Here is a 24,748-nt window from a genome sequence, read left to right as displayed (position 1 = left end):
TATCGAGGCAAAGAAGGGGTCCACCAAACGTCGTCGGGAATTAAAAGCTTGCGCCCGACACTCCCATCGAAGAGAGATCGTTATCTCTGAGCTTTCTTTCGACAGCGAGACCTTGAGCCTGAATAAATTGATCTCGGGTTCTAAGGAACCACTGTTCCACAAATGCCTTTCCCGCATCGAAACTATTTTCAGGAAGGTCCCGCATCTTGCTTGAGCTGCCAGCCTTGCCAGAATGGTAAGGGACATGCAGTCCTCTTTTGAGAAACTTGACCGTCCCATCTCTTGGCCCCCTAGACCGCTTTGAGAACAGCGTATCCCGAACGTGTAAAGATCCCATCGGGGCAGTCTCTTGTCCTTATTTCTAGGTTCACCATCGTTCTGGTACCTAACAAAGACAGCTGACGATATTAAAACGGCTCCTGGTAAAAGCCCAATATCCTAAAAGTCTAAGGATTACGGTAGACAATTCAGTCAAACTCGAATTTGAGAAAGGAAATTTCTCCAAAATTCCCATCAGTGATCTACGAAAAGCCGGACTCACAGGGAATTTCGTTTCTGTTCCTTTATTAAACTCTTCCTTAGCCACATCATCCGAAGGTGATTTTCCGTATTATCCTGCGTGAACAAAGAACATACCATTGAGTTTTTGAGTGCAAGACCACAATGCGAGTAGCAATAAAGTGCTATAGAAGTGCCAAGAATTTGGCTACAAACTTTGGATATAAATATTTTATATTCAAAGGTTTCATGTACTTCCCCCCCGTCCCCCTAACTTCCAACCCTATTGGTGTCCTTGAAGATACTTACCAAAATGCATGTTATTGAAATTTGAAATGACCACATAACAATATTAATAATGTATCTATTTCCATTAAATTAAAGGAATCAAAATTCAAGAGGGCTCGAACTCCTTCAAAATACTTTGACCTTATTACTGACATTTTCAAAATTATGGAGACGTCGCTCTTCATTGGTGACGTTTCCCCTGTACCTATTTTTTCCAGTTTGGTGCACATTAACATGCAACCTAGGCATAGCGGGAGATTCACATTTGAAATAACTTTTGTTGGGAAGCAGGGCAGGAATGCCAACATAAGTTTTACGTCACAACTAAACTAACCTATTAATGAAAATAAAAGATAGGGTATATTGTAGAATAATTTCGATGTGTCATGTATGTAATAAAAATAGTGTTCCAGTTCTCAGTCCTGCGCCGATGACTTTTCGGGGTGCCAACCTAAATAATAGGGGCTTAGAATCTACTAAACAACTCCCGTAGGAGTTTTCCAAATTCTTGGCTAATATTCTCCATTTTATGCTTAAATAAACGAGGCGTGAAATTTAAATTGAGAATAAATAAAGTGAAAGTAATCCAATTGGTTAATTTTGCACCGAAAAGGGTGTTAACAGTTTTATTTGGGGACTTTTATTTTTTGACATACTTGAGAAGTGTCGTTGATTACCAAGTGCGCAACGGTCATTGTGTTAAGTGAAAATTTTGACATTCGTAACCAAACAAATGATTATAACGTTAGAGAAAAAGTTATTACTAAAGAAGAGGTACGGCACGGTTTATATATTAATTTGAATCCAACAATTAATGCTTATTGTATATTTTAACAAGTTTGTATATGTGTTGTTTGTCTTTTTTTTTCTCCAATATGGCGACTGTAGCGTACGTATGATCATGCAATGATATTTGCAAATTTTATGTCTAGTATTACTTCGTTAATTTTTCGCGTTTAGAACGTTCTAGAAGCTTATAATTACGTTGCAGGTATTGTTTAATGGCTTCCTTTCAAAGATTATTTGTGGACATTTTTTAAGGGAGGAATTTAATTGCAGGTCTTTTGTTCAATTTGTGAGGGGTACCTTGTAAAGATGCGGATTTAACGTTTTCCTTTAATTAATTGTAAGTATTTACCTGATATTTTAATCTGTGTTAATTCAGTTTTCATTTGTAGTGTTGCTGAGCCTTAAAACAAAAATGGATCAGAAATAACCTTACAATAATATGATAGTTCTGCCAATGTCGGTTAGTACCTTCTTTTCTTTTGTATTAGTGCAAATGTGAGCTAAGCTTGTTAGTTCACAAGCGCATGATAAATGTATTTACTTTGGGATGCATTTGCGGAACAATAGTTTTCATTCAAATTAGCAGAATTTCCGGGGTATATGGTTAGTGATATGGTCATCCATTGGTCAACATTCGGGATTTGTGCACAAATTTTGTTGAAAACTCATTTGCAGTTTGTACATGCAATTTTTACCTATATATAAATATATAATAAGTTTGTTCGGTAGAGTGCCTTCAGACAGCAACCGCATACTTGAAATGTGAGTATTTACCGCCCCAAAAACTCGGGGGAACAAAATAAGACAGTTCTTTAGTGACATGGTTTGATCAGAAAGTCATATAGTTTTTTTTAATTGCATAGTAAATTACATCTGGTTAGAAATCTGCCCAAGTGTATATATTTACTAAAAAACATTTTATCTGACGTTTGATTTTAATATCAACAATTTCTTTGCTTCAGATTCTTAATATTCCTGCGAAGAATCTATATTGGCTTTAATCGCCAAGATGAAAATCGACCGTACTCGTTTGAGAAAGGGCACCTCCGAAATTCCGGCGGAGTGTCATGCCCTAATAGAACGGCTTCGTCAGTGCTCTCGTTCTACTCTGCTGGAGGAACTTTCGAAGATAAGTACGTGGACTTTTGGAAAATGTGAACTTTACCACTGGATCGGGGTTCTCGACGTTTTCGATTCCATTTTGGAGGAAGCCACCCAAAGTGCCCCCGGCCTTAAATGGGCTTTAAATTGTGATACTTGCTATGACGCTTCGGTAAGATATTTTATCAACGGATCATGTTTGCCTTAATTGAATTACGGCATTGTTTATATAATGCAATCCTTCTTAATTATCACTTTTGTAATCTTGTTTGTTTGAGTTGTGTTTATGTTAATAATGATGTATGGTGCATTTCCTAAGAACAAATTCCAAGTGAAATTTTTGCAATAGAATGTGTTTAAAAAATCATTCCCAATTGATTTTCTTGTTATAATAATGATAATCTTTTTATCCTGGAGACAGGAGCATAATTCTTTTTTTCTTAACTAGCTCAAAATAAATAATACAAAAAAACCAATGAAATGAAAAATTGGATTAATTGCACTAAACCAATGACTTTAAATCCCACACGATGACTTGAAGATTCATCTCATATGAAGTACTCTATCAAGAGCGAATTAAAAACAATAATAACTCATTGCACAACACCAAAAGCCAATTTTATAGGACAGTTAATAACATATAATTTTAATAATAATAGCTAATATCTATAATTACCATAATAAATAAAACAGATGAATATAATGTAACGTGTTACAATATCATGGGTATAACATTAACCATTTCATTCACCAGTTATACAATTAAAAATACCATTAAACCCCAAGAGTCTCATAAATAGGGATGCCAGCTTTGCAATATCTATTAGAGGACAGTATAATTATTGCGTGGCTAAAAAGGTAGGGAGGTGTCTGGAGATTTTTGGAAAAACTTTTACTTTGTAACTCTATTTTAAGTATTTTCTACTTCAAATGGATGAATTAAATTTCATGTACTCGTGTTTTTAATTTAAAGTAATAAATAGTAATAATGAACTGAACAAAATCTGTTAATAAATAAATATATAGGGTGCAGCAATTAAGTATTTAAAAAAAAATGGTTGGTGCAGGGGACCAAAACTACATTTTTCCTAATAAATTGAATGTTTGATTGTTAAACCTTGTAACACGTTACTTAACAAGTAAATAAATTAATGGAACGTGCCTATATGAGCAAAAATACATGCATAAAAAAGATAGTTTTTGGATATGCGAAATAAAACTTAATTGATTTTAATTGTATCAAAAGAAGTGGAGCAACTCAGGGTAATTCAAGAAAGTCCGACTTTTTGAATGAATTCGCTATTTTTGTTCTTATTGCAGCTAACAGCATTTCTTCTTTATCTTCGCAGAATCTTGATCCACTAATAGCTTTAAACTCTATGTCTAATGTCTAATTGGCATGGTTTGCTTTTCTTATATGGGGATTTTGTAACCGTTTTATCATATCTGTGCTTGTTTATTTATTTATTTATTTATTATCCCTCTCTTGTTCTGGGCCCTCAACAGGCTCGCGCCCAATTACAGTGTGACCCGCATAATGCTTTTTAGAGGTGCCTCTGCAGAAGGTCTTAAGTTGTTCTATACTACTCCGGTATTTACCTTACGAATTAGGAAAACTGCAGGAAAACCTATTTCGGAGTAGCCGGCAGAATGCTCGAAACTGGTCTAAAGTAATTCCCATCTCTGCGAAATTCACCTCAACCCAGGTTCGAACACCCGACCTCCGGATTTATAGTCCAATGCTCTACCACTGAACCATAAAGCCGCAAATCGCAAATTAAATGAATTTGATTTTGGGTTCCGTATTTATCAAGTCACAAAAGTAAAAGTATCTGGAAAGTCCTGCTTCGCCTCACTGCTTTAAAAAATTGTAGAAATTTGGAACTTAAATAGCTTCCACCACCGACTGTGTTACTTACTTCAAAAACTCCTTATCCTTTAAGTTAAACGCTTCCTTCTCGCCTTAAATTTTAATCCCCCTTTCTTCAAAAAATTTTGAAATTTGGAGCATAGCTTTCGCGGCAGTGCCGCCTCCCCGCGCGTTCAGTTCTGCACTGACCTTCACAGCGAAACCATGCGTCTTTTTGATTTCGTTTAGCGCCTGCCTGCGTAGAGTGCTTAGTACTACGTTTGTTTGGAAGATACAGGGTGAAAACCAAAAGTTTGACTTACTACCCATGGAAGATAGAAAAAGGGTAAAAAGTGCTTATTTTAGATATTTTTACATAGACTCCAGTGGTGTAGTAAAAAAAAATGTTTGCACCACCGTTCTGAGATTAGACCATATGTTGGTATTTTTATTAGCTTCCTAGCATGTGCTAGGTAGCTATTGCGATAGCCGTTTTTTGAACATTTCAAAATTTCATCAAATGTCGACGTTTTAGACCATTTTAAGCAACTTTTAAAGAATAAAATTTTTTTCCGTCTGTATGTACGTACGTACGTACGTTGTACGCAATTTTCTGAGAAAACGGCTCGACGGATTTTGTTGAAATTTTGTATATATGTTTTAGGCATACCGAACAGAAAAATAACGGGCCGGATTTTTGAAAAAAAATTTGGAGCGCCGTAACGGCATCGAACTTTTTTTTCAAATAGCAACCTAAAATTTTTATTCTATTATTTGGAAGACCTTATTTTCCTGTGTACAACCTACAAAAAATTGGGCCGGGTTATATTATCAAAAAACGGAGAAAAAAATTGTCAAAGTCAAAAAATTGTGTTGCATATGTGCAAAACGCAACGATCTTGTTTCTGAAGCAATTTAAACGAAATTTCTATGGTAAGTCCCTTTAATAAAAGCAAACAAAATTCATGCGCAAAAAATCGAGTTGCGCATGTGCAACATCCAACTTTCTTATTTATGGAGCAATTTTAACGAAAATTGGATGGTAGGTCCCTCTAATAAAAGCAAACAAAATGCATGCGTAAAAAAACATATGTTGGCAATTTTTGGTTTCAGCTAGGAAGCTATTCTGTCAAGAATTTGACACCTGGTTTAAATGCCTTTTTAAACACCTTGTATATCTTAACGTCATTGTTTTTCATTCTTTTTCCTGATTACATTGATGCATCACAACCTATATTTTTTCATTTTAGCCAGAAAAACCTTTTTTTTTTACAGTTTTTAAACAGTAGGCCATGGATTCATTGTGATTTTGTCTTGTTGAATATATCCATGGTAATTAAGGCAGCTGATACCAATCAATAAAAATGGCTGGCGGTAGAAACATGTGTTTAAAAATTTTGAAAAATTATGCTATAATATATTGGTTGTGATGCATCAATGTAATCACGAAAAAGAATGCGAAAAATTGACGTTAAAATATACAGGGTGTTGCATTAAAAAATATTAACTTTGTTAATATCTCGGAAACAGTGGTCCAAAAAATTTTTTTGATTACGTTGTATTCTACATACAAATATCTGAGCTTTTTACGTTTTTCTTACATGGCTAGTAAGATATGTTCAGATATTATCTTTAAAAGTCAAACTTTTCGTTTTCATCCTGTATCGAAGAAACAAAATCCAGATTGATTCTGTTTGTGGTATTAAAAGTTATACTAAAAAGTGGCGCAGGTCGCAGTCTCAACCAAAATGGGACACAAGGCACTTAAATCGTTAATACCCATCCTATGCTAATCATAGTAATTACAAAGAAAAATAAAGGATGCATTTACTTATTCAAACACATACATTGAATGCCATTTATGTTCTGCCTACTTTACTAAAACTTCGCAGTTTTTTTTATTTTTTTTATTCTCCTTTTATTTTTGAGTGGACGGGGTTTCAGCCAAGGCTGCTCTACCAATCCAACCCACTATACATTTACAAATATCCATGTCCGAACCCGGATTCGAACCAGGCTGTTTCATTCTTGCAAGAGCCGAAAAGCATCATTCACTTCTGAACCTCGTTCTTATGCAATTTGAATTGTTGCACTTCCCGCGCAACTATTTCCAGTGGCGTAGCCTGGGGTTTTTTCCTTTAATAAAATGCATAAAAGGGGGAATGATAAAATCTAAGAACTGTCAAAAGTAAAAAGCTTGACATTGCGCATGTGCAAATCTTATTTTTGTTATATATACGATATGTTTGTCTTCGTGAGAAGCGTCTTTGGTTAAAATTTCAAAAAAAAATATCTCGGACTGACAGACCAACAGAGAATGTGGCTGCAATAGCGCACCCAACTTCATTGGAACATGCACTAAAAAGAATCAACGACTAATTCGTATGGAAGCAGAGCTCAGTTAACCTCATTTTTTACCCCAACAGGATTTTTATAAACATTGTTCTTTGGAAATGTATAGTATCTGCAGCAACGTTAACATAAGGTTACGCAGGAACATCACATTTGAAATTGTTTTTATACAGGATAAGAAATTGCTGTTATGGACTTTACATTTTACCACTCTCCTCATCGAACATTCTTTTTCTCGTCACCTGTACAACTCCATGGAGCACCTTCTCACGTTGATGAGTTCTAGCGATATGAATGTAGTTCTGGCTGTCCTGAATTTGCTGTATATGTTTTCGAAGCGTAGTAATTTCATAACACGTCTCGCCAACGAAAAACGTCAAGCTTTATTATCACGTCTGCACTACTTGGCCGAGGTAATTGAGCAACAGTTTACGACGATCAGATTTTTAAGGTCCGTTTGTATTTTAGAGCTGGGGTGGAAAAGAGAACGGTTTCGGTTTAGCCGAATGTTGTATATCTCACCTTCCGATTCCTCATTCGGCGACCACGCTCCATTTTGAGTTCCACAAGGACCATTCTACGGACAAGGAAAATAAGGAACTGAAAGAGACCAAGTTAAAGAAAAGTTCTAGCTATATTCATATAGAGAATGTCGACAAATTAAACAAAACTCCAGCAGAAATAATGAAGGGATTAGTACATTTATATTTTATACCGCCCGATAAAGAGGTTAGGTTAATAATATCAAAAAATTTACCTAATTAACTCTAAATTGTTTTAGATGTGGCTATTCACACATGTACGGTTAGCGCACCATTTTGCAGAATATAAGACTCGATTGCTATGTGTTCAGGCACGTCTACAGGCACTGTCTGTATTGGTGTACTCGAACGCCTTGCAAGATTCTGCTCACACTCTTTTATATAACGGTTTTTTGGAGGAATTAGTCGAATTGATAGAGCTCGATAATCCGGAGATGGTCGATATTCGATCTGCAGCCCTGAGGACGTTGACGTCAATCATACATTTAGATAGGAATCCGCATTTTCCAAAGTAATGTTGTTTCGAATGCAAATTTCCTATTCATTGGTTCTTTTTTGTTATAGGAAATCGGGTTCTCGACTAGCCAATATAATAGATGTAACGGGTGCTAATCAGTATCACGGTTTTCTACCGACGTTAGTGCGCCATTGTATTATTTCGCTAACGCGGCAGACCGTTGTCAAAAGTGAACCATTAGCTTTGGCATCGACGAGCGAGGAAGATAAATCCGCGGATTTAGATATGCCACAAAGTGGGGACATCGGTTCGAAGTTTCCATTGCCATTAGCCACCGCGCTGTTCTCTTTTTTATATCATCTTGCCAGTTACGAAGCAGGTGGGGAGGCTTTGGTGTCGTGCGGGATGATGGAATCTCTCCTTCAGGTCATTAATTGGAATGGGGTTGAGCTTGAACACATTACGGTAATGTATTTATGTTGTTAGCACAGAAACGGTCAAAGATTCCAGAAAAGTGCTAAAATATAATATTGTTTTGACTTGAATTAGTAACCTAATTTGGTGTATGTGCAATTAGGACAGAAAGACAGGTTGCAAGAACATCGCCAGCTGACAGTCGAGTCTTGCCTTTCACTAGTGCTGCCTCCCCTTTCCTCCGCCACTGCGAGGAATCCATTTGGAACATACTACGGAAGTACAGAAAACTGATTGTTGAATAATCTGCAGTTTTCGAAAGTATACAAAGTCCGCTCAAAAAAGTCAACCGACCTAAACTCAGTTTTTTTAAGTGGAACACTCTGTATCTAATTTTAATCTAAAATGATTAAGATTAATTAAATTTCTTTCCAAACATATTACAATATTGATGATATTTAAAAGACACAAGTGATTAAAAAAATTCAAAAAAGGTTAAAAAATTGAAAAAATTTTGAACAAAATTCAAACAGATTAAAAAAAAATTCAAAAAAGCTCAAATGATTTGAAAAAATTGTTTTTGAATTTTTTAAAATATTTTTGAAAAGATTATTTAATATACAGTGTGTCCCAGATCGCCTGGGATTGCATGGGTAACTTTGTTATTATTAAAGATAGAGAATTGGTTAAATGGGCAATGTTTTGCAGTTTTAGATGCTTATTTAAAATTTCCTTATGGAAATTCAAAATGTCGCATAGGTTCGACGTAAATTCAAAAAAACTAAAATTGGTCATGTCTTATATCATCGAAAGTATAAGAGATATAAAAAAAAGTTTCATATAAAAGTGGCTGTCTTTGATACGCTTAATTTAGAATTGATGTAAAAAAAATTCAAGATGGCTACCTTTGAGGAACATTTACCAACTTCCTAAAGTTAAATGGGCGCCATATTGGATTTTTAGATTACTTGATAGATTTTTTAATTCCCTTTTCAACGAGCCATCATAACATAAGATTGAAAATAAGATACCAGTTATATTAACGGTTTTTGTATTTTAATCAAGTAGTCTGTGACGAATAAAAAAAAACAAAACAAAATCTATTCGAGGCAACAAAACAATGAAAATAATTACACCAAATGTTTAAAATACTGGCCATTATTAGTGAAACACACTTCAAGACAGTTTAGTTTAGGCAACGTGTTGCCATTGATGATTATTATTATTATTGTAGTGGTAGCTACTTCCACTTTACTTTTATTTTTTAATTAAGTACTTACTTTTATAATTTTAGTTTTTTTGAATTTACGTCGAACCTATGTGACATTTTGAATTTCCATAAGGAAATTTTAAATAAGCATCCAAAACTGCAAAACATTGCCCATTTAACCAATTCTCTATCTTTAATAATAACAAAGTTACCCATGCAATCCCGCGCGATTTGGGACACACTGTATATGATAATTTTTTAGATTAAAGTATACAGGGTGATCCAGTTAAAAAATGATCCTAGTTCTTAAATTGGGCAGGAAAAAAATACAGTGGGCGTCCGGTAACCCGGCGCTAGACAATCCGGTAATTCGCGACTCGCCTGACCTCTATAATCCGGCACATTTTTGAAATAAGTATATGAGATAAGGTAAAAAAGTTACCATTTTTTAAGGGAACACTGTATATTTTTATCTAAGAAGATAAGGATTAATTACATTTTTTTTCCAAAAATTAACACCATGGATGATATTCAAAAAGGAGTCAAGTGATTAAAAAAATCCAAAAAAGGTTTAAAAAATTGAAAAAATTTTGAACAAAATTCAAACAGCTTAAAAAAAATTCAAAAAAGCTCAAATGATTTGAAAAAATTGTTTTTGAATTTTTTTTATATTTCTGAAAAGATTATTTAATATATATGATAATTTTTTAGATTAAAGTATACAGGGTGATCCAGTTAAAAAATGATCCTAGTTCTTAAATTGGGCAGGAAAAAAATACAGTGGGCGTTCGGTAACCCGGCGCTAGACAATCCGGTAATTAGCGACTCGCCTGATCTATAATCCGGCACATTTTTGAAATAAGTATATGGGATAAGGTAAAAAAGTTAACATTTTTTAAGGGAACACTATATTTTTATCTAAGAAGATCAGGATTAATTAAATTTTTTTTCCAAAAATAAACACCATGGATGATATTCAAAAAGGAGTCAAGTGATTAAAAAAAAATTAATTTACTTCTGTAACTATTCTCGTTGCGTCATCTCTTCTCTCTGTTGTTTGGCGGAAAAATTTACACATGTACCGCTTCATAGCGAACATGAACGAAAATATGTCTTTCGTCAGGAACTCGATACTAGTGACCATTGGGAATATCTTATAGATTTGCAATTTTTTAACCGAATGTCAGTTGCGCGAACCTTTGACCGTTTCTGAAATCTGTACCTACTCTAGCTACACAGCTGTTTTAACAGAAATTTTACAGTTTGTAACTCGCGCCGTAAGGGTGATCGATCTAATTACAAATATGGACATGCAAGTGTTCCATAATCATGGAGGACTTCAAAGTTTTATTAATCGTTTAGACGTATGTCTTTATTTAAAACTATTCGAGTCTAAATAATGTTTGTAGGTGGAAGTTCAACTGTGTCGACCCGAACAAATCTACGAATTTAAACCTATAGCTTCGATTGATCTTACCATTTCCGATGTGGACGAGGATTTTATAAGTAATTACGAGTGTCAAAGCAATACCTCCAACTTGGGAAAAACTTGCCTTCCTCAACGTGCCGCCTTATTGAAATCAATGTTGAACTTCCTAAAGAAGGCGTTGCAGGATACCATGTTTTCTGATAATGTCCGCCATGTTATGGAAGGAATTTTACCTTCCGCACTAAAACACATCATCGCTAATGCGGAATACTACGGACCATCCCTGTTTTTGTTGGCGACGGATCTCGTTACGGTGTACGTCTTTCAAGAACCGACCTTACTGTCCACGTTACAAGATAACGGACTCACCGACGTAATACTGCATGCCTTATTAATTAAAGACGTTCCTGCTACCAGAGAAGTATTAGGTTCTTTGCCTAACGTATTTAGCGCCTTATGTTTGAACGCGAGAGGTTTACAGTCATTTGTCAAGTGCAAACCTTTCGATCGACTATTTAAGGTGTTAGTCTCGCCTCATTACCTATCCGCAATGCGCCGTAGGCGTAGTTCTGACCCAATAGGAGACACAGGTAAGTCGTGAGTTATTTCCGTTCGGATTTTTACTCAAGTTCTTTTCTAGCCTCAAACTTGGGAAACGCAATGGACGAGTTAATGCGCCATCAGCCGAGTCTGAAGGCAGATGCGATAGCCGCCATTGTGAAGCTTCTACACGAATTATGCCAGCTAGGTACAGATTCGAAGTACATTTGTTGGCGACCACATAGTAAATCGGAGTCGTCTCCTGTAACGGTGCGAACACCTATTAATAATGAAGGTATGCATGTATTTTGTCCTATAATTGGGTTTATCTTTTGTTGGATAAATTATCACAGATGTAAATTTACTCCAGATAGCTCATGACTAGTTGTAAATTGGCCACAGCAAATTGGATTAAAGCATCTGGTGAGTTAAATCCAAACTAAAGTACAGATTCCTTTTTAAAACTTACATGCACATGCGCAAATCTATTTTATAGTATGTGCACTAGATTCAGCATTAAATAAAAAAATCATAGTCTTCTATGAGCTCCCGGTGCTGAGATCTAAAACCGTCAGACGGATGAACAGAGTTTAGGTCAGTATGAAAATTGTAATCTCCGTGGAAATGAGCAGCAGCGTAATCCAAAATTCGCTTTAGTCAAGTGAAGTGTTAACCTGCCAGAGTGCCAACACACTGAACATTTAAATTTTTTCTTTTTAGAAAACTTGTAAAGTTAGTTGATTTTTAAAGTAAAATTTTCACAAGTGATTTGGCTCATGCATTTGGATTTAGTGGAATGCTGTTTTTTTTGCAGTAATAGAGTGGCAGAAATACCAAATGAATATTGGCTGATTAGTATAAAATTTGCTTTTATAGTAAAAGTGTACAGGGTGTTCAAATTTCGATAGGAAACCGGCGTTTCTCCATTATTATCAACAATAGTCAAGACTTGAGGTTCTCGCGAACCTGTGCTATCGTTTGTAAAACTTATGATGCCGTTATCAAAGTTTTCAAGGCCACCTTCATTTTTTATTTATTGGCTGATTTTGAAAATTTGCAAATTTCAGACTCACTAGATCTACACTTGAATAAATATACAGTGTGTAAAGCGATGGGGTATACAAGAGGGTATTTTTTTTTTAATATTGATTTATGAAAAAAAATTTATTCTTCATGATTTTGAAAATTTGCAAATTTCAGACTCACTAGATCTACACCTGAATAAATATACAGTGTGTAAAGCGAGGGGGTATACAAGAGGGTATTTTTTTTTAAATATTGATTTATGAAAAAAATTTATTCTTCATGATATTTTTTGCTTGCTTTGAAAGTACCAATAACGTTTCGATAATCTAAAATTTATTTATAGAAATCTGGAAAAATAATAAAATAATTTTTTTTATTGAAAATTATCATTCTACATTATAATTAAGATAAGAGTATTGCTATCAAACCACAAACAATCGAAACGTTATTGGTACTTTCAAAGCAAGCAAAACATATGAAGAATAAATTTTTTTCATAAATCAATATTTAAAAAAAAATTCCCTCTTGTATACCCCATCGCTTTTTACACTGTATATCAAACAATACAGTAAAAATCATAGATGTTGCAACAACTAATGGGTATATGTACTGCCTAAACTGCTGCAACAAAATCCCCGCTACGGGCTACGGGCAAAACTCATATGTGACCAAAATCCCTACTCCACTTTAAAATCGCAACCAACTCCCTTTTTCCTTAATTCTCTTGTCTGCGCATTTAACCCATTGTTTCTTTGCATTTGGTACCTTAAATATTTAATTTCTTTTATCTCTCCTATTTTGTCTCCCACCATTTCCATTCTTCCTTTTCTTTCCCAATACTCCCATTTTTCCCATTATTTCCTTCATCGTTCTACCTCTGTTGCCATGATTACTGCGTCATCCGCGTGTGCCAGGGACCATAATTTTTCTTCTTCCCACTACTATCCCTCCACCTTGCCACTGTCTTAATTCTTTTTCCATGTCTCTTAAGTAGAAATTAAATATCTTTTTTCTTTAGATTTTCTTTTGCACCTTTTTTTCTGTTCTGTCACTTTATTTTCTTCTATTTGTTCTCTTCTTTCTTTCTCCATCTCTTCTGTACACTCTTTGTCCCACTACCCCTTTCTGTTTTCTCTCCCCTACCTTTCAGTTATTTGTTTGTACGTTATTGCATTTTAATACTCTGCTTTATATTATTCCACTCCTCCTCTGTATCCCTTCCTATTTCTTCTTATTCCTCTAGTCCCCCTTTATGGAGCTCCACTGACCACTTGTCTTTTGTCCATAACTGTATGTCTTTGCATCTTCATATTTTGATCTTTTATCTTTCCTTTTTAGACTTTCAACCTCCCTTTCCTCTCATGGATGTGAATTATTTCTGTTTAAAATACATATTTGGACAAGAACACACTTTCCGTGCGATGGGTGTCGCTATTACTCACACTCGACGATAAGCGCAACCTAGTACCATATTTTTTATTTTATTTTCTGTGGTATACTGTTATCACTCTCATTTCCTTCCCCTTCACTTCTGCGTCTGGCTTGTATTCCTTCCTCTTCTTTTGTTTCTTCCCCTCATTCCCATCCCTTTTTTTTACTCCTGTTAATATAGGTCTCTTCGCAAATTGGTTGTTCCATGTGTATTCATTCTGAATCCTGTTCTTTATTTTGCCCCAATTCTTTTCTTGTATCCATGTTGTTACCATCCCCGCGACATCTTCTCCTCTTACAAACTCCCAGAATCGAGCGTCTTTACCAACTACTCCTGCTACATTTCAATATGTATTTTCATGTTCCCCTTTCCATTTTTCACCCTCTCCCTATCTTCTCTTTTGCTGTTCCATCCAAACCCCACCCTTTCCGTACCCGTTCTCTCCTCTCTGTTCTTACTAATCTTTTTTCTTTGGTACTCCATTCTTCATCTTTTACCATTAGTTTCCTATATCTCCATCTTACTTTCTTGCTCTTTCCCTTTCCGCAAACTTTCTAATTTCTCTCTGTACCCTTCTTTCTGTATATGTCAACTCATCACCGTTTTATATTGTGCCCCCCTTTAACTTTCTCCTTCCTTTCATAACCTCCTCCTTCTTTTCCCATGTTAGTTCCATGATTACTACCTTATTACCCCTTACTTCAAATGTTCTTGCCTCTTACATTCTCTACATGTAGGTTTTCTTTTAGCCATTTCTCCAGCCTCTTTCCCTTTTTCCGTCTACTCACTTATGCTCTTTATTTTTTCTCTTTCTTTTCTTTCACTTTGTTCTTTGAGTTTAGTTATCCTTTCTGTAAGTTCTCTTTTTTCTTTATCCCATTGCTCTTTGCTTCTCTTCATTTCCTCCCTTAATCCTCCTATTTCTTCCATCATCTTCTCTTTCATTCTTCTATTTGCTCCATTGTCTCAGTAGTCGCTCTTCTTATTTGTCCCTTTACTTGTTCCATCGGTTTCTCGATGTTTTCTCCCCCCAATTCGCTCCATTCTCGTTTTTTTATTTCGCGCTCTCTCTCTCTCCCCCCTGTGTTTCCGCTTTCGCTTTCTTTTGGACCGGTGATCTTATAACTTTCTTGCACCTTCGAACTACTCTTCCTTGTTTGCTTCTTTCCTCTTTTTACTCCCTAGACTCATCCTTGATTGCGTAAGGGACTTGCACAGCTAGGAGGCATTCGTCCCTCTCAGCTGCTTCAGTACTGAGCCCTCCAACTGACTAAAAATGTTGTATATATCGTTAATGCAACCTTAAATTCAGGCGTGCGTACGGCCCGGTGCGTACGACCTGCAAAGTAATAGGGACGATGGGACTGTTTTCTATCAAGATAGTCAGAAATGTATTGGGAGTAATGGGGCAGGGTATCGGATAGGTGTCAGCGTCACATGTGCATTGCCCCATTACTCCAAACGTATTTCTGACTATTTTTTTAAAATAATTTATTTTGCCTTTATTTTTGAGTGGGCGGGGTTACATTTACAAATATCCATGCCCAATCCGGATTCGAACCAGGGACCCTTAGTACCACTGTCCAGCTTTGACATCTGCTAACTTAACGATTTTAAAACACGGACGAAGACGAAGAAAGTTGCCATTGCGCAATCTGCGCATGAGCACATCTTTTTACTATATGCGATATGTTTGCCTTTATTTGAAGCATATATACATGCAATACATAAGCCAGCCAAGCGTATGGCAAGGTTTTTTCTAATTGTCCTGCATGATTTTCTAATTTAACACCGCACATGTAGTAAGAAAGAAAGAAATAAGCTTTCACATGACCTATGCTCAGGGGCGGACTGGGTAACTGCGGGCCAGGTGGAATTGCATAGGTTACGGGCCATTAAAGTATTAGTGTAGTAATGAAGGGGGCGGGGGGTTAGCACCACAAACATTTTAAGTACTCCTTTTCGAAAATAAATTACCAAAAAAATTGTCTCAGATCGACCCGGAAAGAATTTTCTTATAATGTGCCTGTAGATCTAATTTCAAACAGTTCCAAAGATTGGGCTACTAGTTCAAGAAGTTAACAGCTTTGATTTTTTTCGAAATTGTTTTCTAGTCTATAACTTTTTGCTTGAGAAAGTCTGATCGAAAAAGTACGAATTGATTTTGGATTCTACGCACCCAACCCAAATTAATAAGAAAAAAGTGTTTTCCGAAATTTTGGTGAGTTGAATTTTGGTAAAAAAGGAAGGTTATGACCAGGGGCGGAATGGGTATTACGGGTCCATTAAAGTATTAGTGGGTATTATGAAGGTGGCGGGGGTGGGGGGGGGGGTTTTAGTTCTGAGGTGCACCACAAAAACATTTTAAAGTACTTTCTCGAAAATCAATTACCATACAGTTTTTTTTTAAATTGCAGCTGATAATTAAAAGTCACAAAATATACAATCCACACGAGGTGCGTCGCCTATCATTGTATTTCAGCACTTTCAAACTACTACGACAAAAAATGATAAATTCATTGTAAAACACTTCAATTAAAACAGAATTTTTTAACAACCGAACATCAACCCCAATTAGAGAAACGTGTTAATAATTTATTAATAGTGCAAGAAACTAAATACAGCACATACTTATAAATTTCCAACGGGCCATTATGATCTACAGGCTAGGTGGGGCAATCGCCCCCCGCCCCCCCCGTGCCAGTCCGCCCCTGTCTATGCTGACATTAAAAAATCAAGATGGCGGTCGTATTAAAAAAATTTTTAACCTCAAAATATGTGAAATAATTTCAAATGGCAGCGTTATGATGCTTCTCTTTAAAATAATCAGAGTTTCCAACCTAAAGCGCATACATTTCAAGGTAAGTTTGGCTAGCTACAAGAGTAGCTTTTACGTTTCTCAATTTCCCTACGTTATGAGCTATATTTACATCTGTGCCATATTAACGTGGAAGTGTAGCTAATCAAATTCCCTTGGTATTTTCAGGCTCCTCTGACGAAGAAGACGATGACGAGGAAGAGGCGTCCACTTCATCTCACAATGCACAAAACGAGTCTCAAGAGTCATCAACGAACGGTGCGAATGAAAAAACGCCAATCGCACTCGTCGATTATATTCTCAACATCATGAAATTCATTGATGCGATTTTAAGTAATAATTCGACCGACGATCATTGTAGAGAGTTTGTTAACCAGAGCGGTCTGCAGCCGTTACTAAAAATTCTGGGATTGCCCAATTTGCCTGTCGACTGTCCCGTAACAATTTCCGCTCAAGCTGTCGCGTCCGTGTGCAAGAGCATACTGAATTTGGCGCACGAGCCTTTAGTTTTGAAATACGGATTGGTGCAATTAAACGACGTGTTACGAAGACTCAAACCCTTATATTCAGATTTGGATACCAGTAGTAGTTCGAGGTTACTTCACGAATTGGCGCACGCGCCTCACTTAGAAACTGCATTCAATAATGCAAACGCGACACCTTTATTACACGCTATGGCGGCGGCGCATGGATATGTCCTGATGTTTGTGCATGTCTGTCGAACGGGACAAAGCGAAATTAGGACTTTGTCGTTACAACATTGGGGTTCGGAGCCTGGCCTTGCTGTACTCAAAAATTTAGCGGAATTGTACACGTCGCTTGTGTGGGAAAGTACTCTTCTGCTTGCTTTATGTAGCGATGACGCTATACCAGTTGATTGCGATTTTGGGCGAGAAGATATGGAACGGCTAAATATACCTGTATTTGATAGGGTATGTGTTTAGCTTTTTTCATTTGCGTATCTATGACATTCATTGCAGGCCGATTGCAGTTATTCTGTTACTGATTCAACAGCCAATGTCGCTTCCGCCTTGGAGGGTCTGTCTACAAACCCAACCCAGATCCAAACAATGGACATCGATGGGGAACAAATAACATCGAAACCGACTAGTCAACAACTCAAATATATCAAACCCTTACTTGGTGCGTCATCACGATTAGGCCGCGCCCTCGCAGAGTTATTTGGTTTGTTGGTCAAGCTTTGTGTGGGTACACCAGTACGTCAAAGACGCGGACAAAATATAGTTTCTACACCGCTCTTTCCGACACCGAATGCGCGTGCTGTTGCAACAGCATTGAACTATCTCCTAGCGAACGGATTAAACTCCGCTAAACTTCCCCAAAGTCCCGTTCCTAAGTTCAAGTTAACCTTCCTAATTTGTAGCGTTGGCTTCACTAGTCCCATGTTGTTCGATGAAAAACGCTATCCCTACCATTTAATGCTTCAAAAATTTGTTTCGCTAGGAGGTCAAACTACGTTTTTTAATACGTTCAAATGGGCGCTTAGTGCCGGAAACACCATTAAGTTGAGCGAAGGCCTGGAACATCCCGATTTACCAGAAGGTAGGTGAAAAAGCATTTGGTACGATTAACTAAAAATTGCATTGTATACGTTATCACAGACAACATATACTACAGATGGTCAATCTTAAGGGGAAAAAGCACGCTAAGTTTTGTTTCAATCGTCCCCTTATTTAAAAACCTGCTATCCCTCTATTTTGCTCCATCTATTAGCGCATACAACAATGTGTTGGTTCTTCTACAGATTTCTTTTATTGGAATGGTTTTGCAAATTGTCTAGGGAAAGAAGTATTGATGCTTTATTGTTAGAAAGCTGTCCCACAAGAAATCCCCATAATTTACATCTGGGGCGAAGTGCTGATAATCTTAATAATTTTTTTATAAGTAGGTAAGGTGAGTTTGTAATGTTTATTCGGGAAATATTCTCCCGAATTACACTCGTGCATCAAAATAAACCTGATAATTTTTAGCGCATTTTCCAGCGAAGTTCGGTGCGCTATTGCAGCCACTTTGTCTGTCCGCCCGTCTGTCCGAGGCCTTAACTACTCCTACAGTTTTCAAGATATTTAGTTCGTTCTTTTTGCATTCGGTAGCGTATCGCTCTGGCACCCGAGTCAAAGAAAATCTTGACGATTGAACTGCGCATGCGCAGGCTGCGCAATGTTAACTTTTTTATTTATTAATATATTTTGTTGAAATATATCAATCAAATATATCGCATATAGTAAAAATCAGATGTGCGCATGCGCAGGCTGCGCAATGCAACCTTTCTTATTTATGGAGATATTTCTTTGAAATTTTAACCAAAGATGCTTATAGTAAAAGCAAACGTATTGCATATTGTAAATATCAGATTAATGAGCGCATGCGCAGGACGCGCAATATCAACTGCGCAGTAAGTGTCAACTTCCTTATTTATGAAGATATTTCTTTAAAATTTTAACCATATATGCGTCTAGTAATGAAAAACGTAGCGCACATAGGTATGGCCTTTGGGGAAGTATTGATCAATTTATGGAAAATGCGCTGAAGTTACACTTCATAATTTGTTAAAAGAGCATTTTGATGCACTTGTGCAATTACCTACGAAAATTGTCACAAAGCAAAGTTTTAATAGCGATCCTCGAGATGGTTTACAGTTTTGTATCTATTACTGTCTGCCGGTTTCGTGTGTTGTCACTTCACTCAACGAAACCATGTGTATTGTATGCAAAAAAAATCCCCTGAATCCGTAAATGACAGTGTAGCTGACCGGAAACTCCGGGAACATATTGCTATACACAAGAAAACGAAGAAAAAATGGGAAAATATTGTTTTTTCGCATTTGACTTAATTAGGTATCTCGTTAACTATTCTTCTTACCGAAAAAAATGAAGAGAACGATTTGTTTAGAATCGATTTTTCTATCAGATACAGTTGGTATGATTTTTATTAAACAGAGTGCTAAACTAATTCTAATTCCACAGTCCGTCGATTTGCAAAACTCATCGGGACAACAGACAATTGTTGGAATAGGTTGTTTTACGGTTCCACCATCCATAAAAATATTGTAAACGCTCTGGGAGTCATCCAGTTTTGAAAGACAAAGCATCGAGAAGGGCGTATCAACAAAAACAAATGTTTATTTTTGGGATTACTTTTTTGTATTTTTCCAGAAAAAACAACATTTAAAAATGAACGGTTCTGTACCAACTGAAAATTCGATTCTAAGCAAATTCATTTCTATGAGCTCAAGCAATAGTTGACGAGATAATTGGAAGTCAAATGCGAATTTTTCCATTTTTTCTTGGTTTTTTTATGTATAGCAATATGTTCCGGGAGCTTCCGGGCAGGGAACTACATAGAATACACCTGGTTTCGTTGTGTGAAATGCCAACATCTAGTTTAGAATACTTTTGGAGCTAATTTGACTGGACTATGTTGACCCTACACATTGACATAAAATAAAGTTCGTTAAGTGCTCCCTCTCCTTATCAAAAAATGTTGTGATGGTATTATCACAGATACATATAGGTAGGTAAGGTCGTGCGAGGGGGGCCCAGGCCCTGGACGCCAAGTCTGGGGGGCGCTGAAGTCGCCCTTCGTCGGGAGCGTCAAAGGCGTGAGTGAAAGATTTACCTCGAATTATATAAACGAATCCGTACATACTCTTGTTTCGTATTTTATAAATTCAGAATCAGTCAAAATTTAAAAATTAAAAACTGTCTCCTTTATAAAGTCGGTAATTCCATGGAGTTAGGAAATCAAACAAAAGCGCCCGCATTTGCCATGTTTGATCTCAAATTGCCATGGCACCACTGATTTTCTTAAAAGCGCCAGTTTTCAGTTATCCAATTTCTTGGATTCAAAGTTCAGAAAATTAAAAGCTGCAGTATGCATGGATTCGTAATTTTTTTCTCTACAAAAAACCTAATAGACTTTCTCTCTAAAATAATAATAATAAAATAATCAAAAATGAAAAAATTACTATTGCAATTCCTATGGTGCGTTGTTCAAGTCACCACCCGGTATAATAATGTATTTATTATGGAAAAACAAAAATTATGTTTATTATTCTAATAAAATCTTTCCTTGTCCAACCTCATAATTTTATATTTGGAGGCCAAATTTAGTTTCCGCCCTTGTATAACCAAACCCGCTTCATCAATTTTTTAAATGTTTAGAAAAGAGAAAAATGAACAATTGAAATGTATCCTATTTCATGTAATTTATGGTGTTATACAAGTGATTGCTTATCTTATCTACGTAAAGGCCGGCGTTGAAGCCGAGGAAATAAGGTTTGAGTATATGTATTTTATTTTTACAAAAATGACCCCATCTATTACACACTTTTACCACACACAACAGTTTTCTGTGCGTCTACCACATTTTATGACAATTTATTTCGACTGCTTCAAGGTAGACAACACACTAACCGTACTCTATTAGGTGTTGCGTTTATTTCTATAGCATTGCATTGACCGTCGGTAGTATATCTTGTCTGTGACGTTATAAATTAGAACAATGCAATTAGATATCAAAGTTAGTAGTGATGGGAAGCCAAGATGTAAAACAGTTGTAAGGGAATATCTTGGTTCAAGATCTATCATCTAGTTTTTTCAAATTCTATAGGACCCCAGATAACCAGGAGCTAGTACCAAAATCAAATTTGGAAATACAGGGTGGTCCACTGAAAACAGTCAACGCCAATGTTGCCCACTTACCGACAGTTTTGCCAGAAACGCTCGAACACGTCAATTTTAGTTTTGAGGGAGACACCTAAATTAAGTAATTCTTTCTTCTCAATTAAAATTTTTGGGGTGTAATTCACCCCCTTCTCAGGGTTAAAGTTATGTAAGTAGTATTACTTAATTTATGTGTCCCCCTCAAAACTAAAATTGACGTGTTCGAGCGTTTCTGGCAAAACTGTTGTTAAGTGGGCAAAATTGGCATTGACTGTTTTCAGCGGGCCACCCTGTATAGTAAATTGTCTCTTGAAAATTTGATGTGTTCTTAAATACAGGTTGTTTCATAAAAAAAACTTAAAACAATGTAGCGCCGTTATTCGATTTGAATGAAACAAAAGTTATATTCAATAATAATAGTATTTTTTGCTGAGTCTGGTAGAGGCTTAGCTTCTGAATTGCAAATTTTTTGGCATGTGCATAGCTGCTTGAGGTTTAAGGAATATTTATTATGATAGTACCAGGGGTGGTTTGAGTATGAGTCTCGCCCAGGTTTCAGTATGAATACAACTTTTACGTCCCTTCATGCTATAGGTATCTATCCCGTACATAATGTGGAGGCTAGCAGATCGAGGCCTTGTCTTCGCTGTCCACCTAACTTTGGTTAGGTTCACTATCTGTCGAGCCAAAACCCAATCTCCTCTGTTCCCCCTGAGAAGTGGTTCGAGAGTAATTGGTTCGTTGGGCTAGGGTCTTATGTGATTGCTAAAAGCTCTAAGTTCTCCTTTGCGGTCTCTGTACTCCCCTTAATTTTTTTCAAGCAACTGGTACCGTCTGTTCCTTTTTATAAGGCTTTGTGAAGTCTGGCACCTTCTGGAATTTGTTCAACTTCCTCGCAGTACCTCCTTCACGAGTCACATTTTGCCTTTCTTATGGTCTTATTGTATTCCGTGAGTGTAGTTCGGTATGACTCCACTCCTCCGTGTTTTTTGTTCTATTAAAAAGCTTTCTAGCCTGTACCCGAGAGAGGGGGGTGGGACAACTTGTCTCATAGGTACCTTTGCGAAGGTTTGATTCCATGACCTCCAGTTCCCCGTAGTTGTTGGCTCCTGTGGGACAGTTCTGGGAAAGTTATTGTAAAAAAAACAAAAAACCATTTTTACATGTTCCATAATTTTACACTTTTGTTTGCCGTTTATTAACGATCCTAGAGATCGTTTATAATTTTGTATTTCCTTTGTCTGTCTGTTCATGTATCTGTCTGTGTGAATGATAACTTTGCTTAGAAATGTCCGATCGCTTTGACATCTCCGTTAGTTATAAATTGAATTGCATGAAATTCAATATGCGCATAGCTTCAGCCATATAACACGCAATGCCAAAAGTTGAGTCAAATCGATTCAAAATTCACAGTGCCCTTTTCGCATCTCGACCATTTATAAAACGAATTGCAAACTTTTTTTATTTATAAAAGTATTTAAATGAAATTTGATACATAGGCACTTGGAATAAAACCAAATTTAACACCAGTTTCAAAATTTGGTTTTGCGCATGCGCAGTACCAACTTTTTTATCTAGGGAAGCATTTGATACATAGTCACTTGGAACAAAGGAAAATCTAACGTTAGTTTCAAAATGTAGGTTTGCGCATGTGTAGTGCCAACTTTCTTATTTAGGAAAACATTGAAATGAAATTCTTCATATAAACTGAAATTAAATTATAATTAAATTTTATATTTGTGGCCGGATTTACACGATTTTAATAGAAGTTGCATCTTACAAATGGGAAATGAATGCAAGTGGAACTTGTTTGCCTTTTTCGAGCTACTTTCTTTGGGAGTGCTGTGATCAGATCGGTGGCGCTTTTGCGTCCGCGAGGTCTCGGTAGGCGTTACCTGGTTGCTCAGAGGTTGCCCCACTTCAAGAAATGGTAGGTCAGGTTGCTTAGAGCCCCTGGTTCCTGTTTAATCTTTTGTAACTCCCATCGCGCGGCTCTAGAGAGATTTTTAGGCTCTACAATACCAGGTGCTCAGGAAGCAGTTTGTTAGGTTTTTTGTTTATTTTCCAAATGAGTGTAGGGGAAGTAAATATCCACACGCGTGGTGCCCCCTGCACACGTGTAAGGCCGAGGTTGGGGCGGTAGTTGCTTATCCTTTATTCAGCGCCGAGACCCCCTGCATCACCCTGTGTTCACCAGGTTTGTGTATGGTATATCGACATGGTTGACGTACATCGTACCCATGTTGGCATTGGTTAACCCCGTGCAAGCTCTTAGCCACGATACGACACCCAGGGGGGGGGGGGGAGCTGGTCCGCGATTCTGGAATGTTAGCAAGCGATCTAACGTTTCTAAACCAAGTCATCTTGCAGACAGCAGTACAAAGTATAAGCGATCTCAGTTTGGAGGAACAATGTGTTTACTACAATCCCCAATAGGCTCATGTCCTCATACACGATTTAAAGAAAAATAAAAATTCATCTTTTGATACCACCCAGAAATTGAAATCAATTGAGGTTTTTATACAAAATTCCAAATGTTCTTTGAAGCTTTTACCAATTGCCTATAATATCGCCCTTTGCCTTTGATATCCATCTTGATGAGTAGTTGGAACATAGCAGATTGACATTATCGGCAAATTGGCCCTTCTGTTGGAGTGGTGCTGTGAACTGCCATTTCCAAATTTCAAATTACTGAATACTAATATATCACACAGGTACAGATTACTATGCAGGGTGTAACAGACGGGGTGGCGCCTTGGGTAGAAAACTGATATATTTGGATAGCTAAAAGCAAATTTTCAAAATAGATGAGAGAACATCGTGTATAATTTAAAAAAGTTGTTATGCAATCATAAATGACGAGAGCGTATTTTTCTCCTACTAATGTCAACGCTGGAGTCCGGAAAAATACCCAGTTGAGACGATACTACCTTACTAGTGGAGCGTACACCAATATACAGAGTGGCCCAACGAGAAGTATACAGAGGGCTTTTGGGGTATTAAATTTAGAAATTTCGAAAAATCCTCGAACACGTCAATTTTGTATTCGAGGGGGACAACTTTTGGAATACAAATCACGAACCAAGGTCTTCACCCCTCTACGTAGGGAGCTTAACCCCTAAAATTTTAAATGGAATGCAAATATCTCCGAAACGAATCAATAGAATTTAAAAAGCAAAGCAGATTAGTAATCATGATTAAATTGGCTTTCAGATAACGTGCCATTTGCCATAGGATTCCATTTAAAATTTTAGGGGTTAAGCTCCCTACATAGAGGGGTGAAGACTTGGGTTCGTGATTTGTATTCTAAAAGTTGTC

General features: G+C 36.7%; 1 protein-coding gene across 4 annotated transcripts in view; it reads left to right on the top strand.

Annotated features, from left to right (window-relative positions):
• Window positions 1-1,247: 1,247 nt before the first annotated feature.
• Window positions 1,248-24,748, top strand: part of LOC116165547 (E3 ubiquitin-protein ligase HUWE1-like) — a 45,981-nt gene continuing 22,480 nt past the window's right edge. For 3 of the 4 annotated variants that reach the window (XM_031480090.1, XM_031480089.1, XM_031480087.1), the window contains exons 1-13: window positions 1,248-1,560; window positions 1,846-1,912; window positions 1,965-2,035; window positions 2,538-2,848; window positions 7,051-7,290; window positions 7,346-7,606; window positions 7,659-7,930; window positions 7,984-8,341; window positions 10,763-10,864; window positions 10,910-11,519; window positions 11,570-11,764; window positions 16,914-17,677; window positions 17,726-18,308. In XM_031480090.1, the coding sequence (XP_031335950.1) occupies window positions 2,585-2,848; window positions 7,051-7,290; window positions 7,346-7,606; window positions 7,659-7,930; window positions 7,984-8,341; window positions 10,763-10,864; window positions 10,910-11,519; window positions 11,570-11,764; window positions 16,914-17,677; window positions 17,726-18,308 (3,649 nt within the window). In that variant the 5' untranslated portion in view covers window positions 1,248-1,560; window positions 1,846-1,912; window positions 1,965-2,035; window positions 2,538-2,584. Of the gene's footprint in view, window positions 1,561-1,660; window positions 1,778-1,845; window positions 1,913-1,964; window positions 2,036-2,537; window positions 2,849-7,050; window positions 7,291-7,345; window positions 7,607-7,658; window positions 7,931-7,983; window positions 8,342-10,762; window positions 10,865-10,909; window positions 11,520-11,569; window positions 11,765-16,913; window positions 17,678-17,725; window positions 18,309-24,748 lie in introns of those variants that run through there. The other variant, XM_031480088.1, reaches the window with a different exon arrangement.

The sequence above is a fragment of the Photinus pyralis genome, unplaced genomic scaffold (assembly GCF_008802855.1).
Source record: "Photinus pyralis isolate 1611_PpyrPB1 unplaced genomic scaffold, Ppyr1.3 Ppyr1.4_LG3a, whole genome shotgun sequence".
Taxonomy (NCBI): Eukaryota; Metazoa; Arthropoda; class Insecta; order Coleoptera; family Lampyridae; genus Photinus; species Photinus pyralis.
Note: the sequence above shows the minus strand (reverse complement) of the source record. Positions and strands in the feature narration are given on the sequence as shown.